Source organism: Rhagoletis zephyria, unplaced genomic scaffold (genome assembly GCF_001687245.7).
Source record: "Rhagoletis zephyria isolate East Lansing unplaced genomic scaffold, Rhagoletis_zephyria_1.1 Rzeph_scaffold_02986, whole genome shotgun sequence".
In the NCBI taxonomy this organism is placed as follows: Eukaryota; Metazoa; Arthropoda; class Insecta; order Diptera; family Tephritidae; genus Rhagoletis; species Rhagoletis zephyria.
The window spans coordinates 36,656-41,405 of NW_016160070.1; the positions used below are offsets into that span (position 1 = coordinate 36,656).

At 40.7% G+C, this 4,750-nt stretch overlaps 1 protein-coding gene across 1 annotated transcript; it reads right to left on the reverse strand.

The window, feature by feature from the left end:
* Positions 1-2,790: 2,790 nt before the first annotated feature.
* Positions 2,791-4,497, reverse strand: LOC108368169 (uncharacterized). The gene is made up of 2 exons (XM_017622955.1): positions 3,543-4,497; positions 2,791-3,474 (listed from the first exon to the last, which is right to left on the reverse strand). The coding sequence occupies exon 1, from the start codon at positions 4,480-4,482 to the stop codon at positions 3,709-3,711; it is 774 nt and encodes a 257-aa protein (XP_017478444.1). The 5' UTR covers positions 4,483-4,497; the 3' UTR covers positions 2,791-3,474; positions 3,543-3,708.
* Positions 4,498-4,750: the final 253 nt, after the last annotated feature.

Here is a 4,750-nt window from a genome sequence, read left to right on the forward strand (position 1 = left end):
TCCATTTATAAAAGCGTTGTATATTAAAAAGTTTTTTTTATATTATTTATTTCACTAAATAGGTTACTAAATTTTTGACCGTTTAATGTTTTTTCCGTCTTTATTAGAAATTTGTATCTTGTAAACACTTCAATTTCACTTAGTCAAGTTTACTTTTTATTTTTTATTTTTTATTTGTTCTTTTTTTTTTCTGTCCACTTCGCACCCGATTGCTCGGGCGCCACTTACAGTTCTCGGAAGGAGAACTGATAAAAAATTAAAGTTGCGGTGAACTCACTGTTCACCGACCAAAGGAAATACACAAAATGATTTGATTCACAAATAAATAGGTTTATTGTGCACTGGCTGCACTCAAAAGGAAATATGTACACAAATTAATTTGTTTCACAATAGATAGGTTCCTTGTGCACTGGTTGCACTCCCTCATTCAACTGATTCGAACAATATTCATTTCTTACCAACTAACTTCTTAGTCTAACTTACTTATGGCTACGTTGCAGATCCCACCACCAACCGGCATTTCGTAATCGATGAGTTGCGCGTGTAGGCCAATATTGCTTATGCTGCACTTCTCACGCCTTATTGGGCGTATTGTGTTACCGATCGCTTGCGCGTGTGCTAAGTCAGCGAAAGTGCTATTTGGGGCAATGAAGAAGTCACATGCACGGCAACGTGAGTAAAGGGTGCGCCATTGGTTAGTATTGGGATTACAGGTGTGATAACTTATATATATGTATACATACATGCGTGCATTCAAACATACATATATACATATGTAGGTGCTCGTATCCGTCATGCGTAGCTTTACTTCTTTTTTCCCCTTCCCTATACTACCTATATATTCCTTCTCACTCATGTAACATTTTCAGTTTTAAAAAATTCACTCTCCATTTTTGCGATACCGCCGCCTAAGAAGTTTCACTTCAAAAATCTTTAAAATAACCGAGTAGTGCGAAGTGTTTTAAAATGCCAAAAGCGAAAAGAAATTTGTCAATACAAACGAGTGCCACAAGGGCAATGGCCCGTAATCGGAGAATAGTAGCGGCGGCGCGAATAGAAACGATGCCTGCAATTGGAATTAGATCTGCGTTTATTTATCGACCTCAATTCAATTATATTGCTGATTTTTACAATAAAAGTATATCTATAGATATCAGTGTCAGTGAAAAATATAATATCGTTGCCCCAGCCCCAAATAGAGAGGTTCAGACCATCCGGCACAGTGCCGGTTTTTACCGTCAGTGCTGCTTTAGTGTTCGTTCCGCAATTTTTTATACACTCTAAAAACAGCATGTAAAACTGTTACTGAAAAGTGTTTATTTTCAAACAAAATATGTGTAAGTATACGCATAAGATGTTTAAGACTGGATTTTTGAACATGAGATGTTAAAATATACACATGAAATGTTTAAAAATGCAAACGTTTTTAACGCAAACAAAACAAAAATAAAATTAAGTAAGTTTTATGTGTAATTTTGCTCTACGCGACAAATTTGGTATGTAAAAGTAAACAGTCAGTGTTTAATTGTATTAACACGATGTCTAAATTTGCACACATTAGAAGAGGAAACTGGTAACCTCTATTAATATGCGTTAATTTAAACAAAAAGCGTTTAGAGCAAATTTATACATTTTATGTGTAAACTGTGTAATTGTAAACACTAAGAAAATTCTATAGAAATTTTTGTAGTTAAGTTTAACTAATGATTTAACTATACTTTAGGTAAATTGACGGCCCTAAGGGCCAAATTCACAGTACTGTACTGTAGTTAACTGCCGATTCTGAGTTATCTACGCACTGTGAATTTGGCCTTAAATGTTTAGAATTCAACAAGCAAATTTCAAATTTCTTCTACGCCACATATATGGTAAGCTTAAGTTAAAAAATACTATTTAAATTAATTAACACCGTGTGCAAATTTGCATACATTAAGAGAGGAAACTGGTTACCTTTTTTAATATGTTTAAATTTAAACAAACATTTTTTAGAATGTATTTAACTCGGCAAAGATTTGTTTGTGCATTTCACTGACGAGCTGATGGTATTCTATTGCAAGTTTTGTTTTATATGGAGGGGAAATTAATCGAGTTGGTACGGTAACTTGGCAATAACTGCCAATTGATCATTAGCAAAATAAGTCTTGGTTTCAATGAACTTAATTTTACTGAAAGTACCGGACGACATACTACGGATGTGTGTGAATTGGTATCACTGATCGATGCTGATTGGCAACGATACTGAACTGATGCGCCACTGATTTGTGAAGATAGATCTGAACTTTTATTATTATTACCAATCGATTACAAGTTATTCTATGTACATACATATGTACTATAAGTTGGTTGGTTGGTTGTAGTGCTACCTAAGCTATCGCTCAGGAAACAATTAGCGCATAAAAGCGCCATTTTGGTGCACTTCTCGTGGACAATGATATTTTATTATGCCAGCGGTTCAGTCAAACCATTTAGAACCGCTTATAAATTTGTATAAGTCGCCTATTGTAGCACTAGATAGATCCGTTAACTGCTCCACTATGTGTTTCCCGAAAGATTTATGTCTTAAGTAAACCAGGCCTGGGCATTCACACAGGAAATGTAAATGAGGGTTTAGTGTACTCCTTTGAGAGGATCTTACTTAGCCTAGCTGAGTCTCTTACATTTTCTATCGAGGAACAGTAGGTTTGCCAGGACTTGGCCTTTGCTATCCTTAGTTCCTTTTTATACGATTTTAACGCACTTTTGTAGGGCACCCAGTTCTTGGATCCAAAGCACTCGTTAAAAAGTTTTCTAACGTTATTTCTAAGAGCTCTAAGCTCCCCATTCCACCATGGCGGGGATTTCTTTTTCATGACACTCAGTGGGGTTGATCTTTCATAGGCTTTAGTCATCACCCCCTCTAAGTTGCTTACGTTTCGTTCTATCTCATCTATTGAGGTAATATTTTCTACCAGATTAACTTTAGTTAGTTTTCGCGTCAAGACTCTATTGTATTTCTCCCAATTGGTTCTGCGTGGGTTCCTGTATTTAGAGGGGGTGTAGGATACCCCGCGTAGATTAAAGAGTATCCAGCAGTGATCAGACACTGATGGCCTGTCGGAAACTCTCCAGTTCTCAACGGTAACGCCATCGTTCTCAGACAGCAACGTTAGGTCCAACACCTCCTCCCACCCAGGAAACCGGTCTGAACTTGGGAAGATAAAGGTTGGTCGGTTACCAGTATTGCAAATACTCAAACTAGTGTTTAATAAATAGTGTAGAAGTGACTCACCTCGCTCGTTTTCTGTTGTGCTGCCCCAAACTGGATGCCTGGCGTTTGCATCACATCCTATGACAATGGCTCGTCTGGGGTTCCGGTCTACTATAGTTTTGATTTCCGGTGGCGGACTGTCCCGTTCATGGGACATATAAGACGACACTAACAAGACATCCTGTTGTCCTGCCGTCTCCACCTTAGCTACTGTTGTGTCTGCTGTGCTGAAATTAGAGCAAAGGAATGCATTTATACCCTTCTTGATAAGAATACACGCCCGTGGTTTACCAACCTCGCTCTTGTAGAAGAGATTGTAATTGTAGATATTAAGGCCCATTACTTCGTCGTTCCTGACCCAGGGCTCCTGTATTAGGCTAATGTCGATGTCCTCTTCGCTGAGAAGTACGACTAGACTATCTGTAGCACACTTCGAGTGCTGCAGATTTATTTGGACTATCTTACTGGTCCGGTTCATCGCTCAGTTTCACTCCCATAAGGAGTTCGCCTGCACCGTCGACGCCCGGGTCCTCTTCTACTGGGCTGACTTCACCAAGGAATACTCTTACCTTAGCTTTTCTAATACCGAACCGAATCTTATAGTCGGCCTCTGCTAGGGCCTCCAAGGATTCGGAGCAAATCGCTAGGAGAATTGGCTTGTTTGTGGGCTTTCTCGGCTCTTCAACTTTGATGAGCTCCCACTCGTCTATTGCTGGTATGTTTTTATTATGCAGCTTTATACACCGCAGCAACTTTTCGCCAGGTTCGGCTATCGGAGGTAACCAAATGCGCGCACGGGGCCTCCTAGGGATGTCCTTGGCTGGTATGAGCTTGAGCTTCAAGCCCTCGAATGCGTCGCAAATCTTTGCTACACACCCAGCGAGGAAGTCCAAGGAGAACTGGTCCGCGCATTTGATGACCCGGTATCCCCTCAGGGATTCCGATGAGTCAAACTCTGGATGAGGACCTTCGGGGTTGTCGAGGATGTAGTCCATTACGAGACTCGACAGCCTCACATCGATCTCCACCCACTTTTGCTGCACTGCTAGCGGCGTTCTGCTACCTTCGTCAATGATTGAAGTCTGAAGATGGTCTCTTGCAACGTCGCTGAAGTAGCGATGCTTGGTGGATGTTGCGGACTCCGCTACATCCCCCTGCTTCAATCGTTTGCGGTCAGCTCCGTTGCCATTCTCGTTTTGAGACCTATTTCTTTTTTGGGTTTCGCTGGATCCCATGGTGGCAGTACGTTCTGTTTGGAATTTCTTATACTCTTCCACCATGGCCATATATCTAAGCTTATCTTCCTCATCGCGCTCGTCTACACGTCCGGCTGCTGCATTTCTCTCGATTTTGTCGAGCATGTACAGAGCCTTCTGGTACCGTTGCTTTATGAACGCGTTTGAGGGTTTCCTATGCTTTTGCAGCTGGGTACTGCTGGTACCGGCCGCGTGCTTGCTACATGTTGGTCTTTCTTCCGGTGTACTATGGCTGGCACTACCGGTA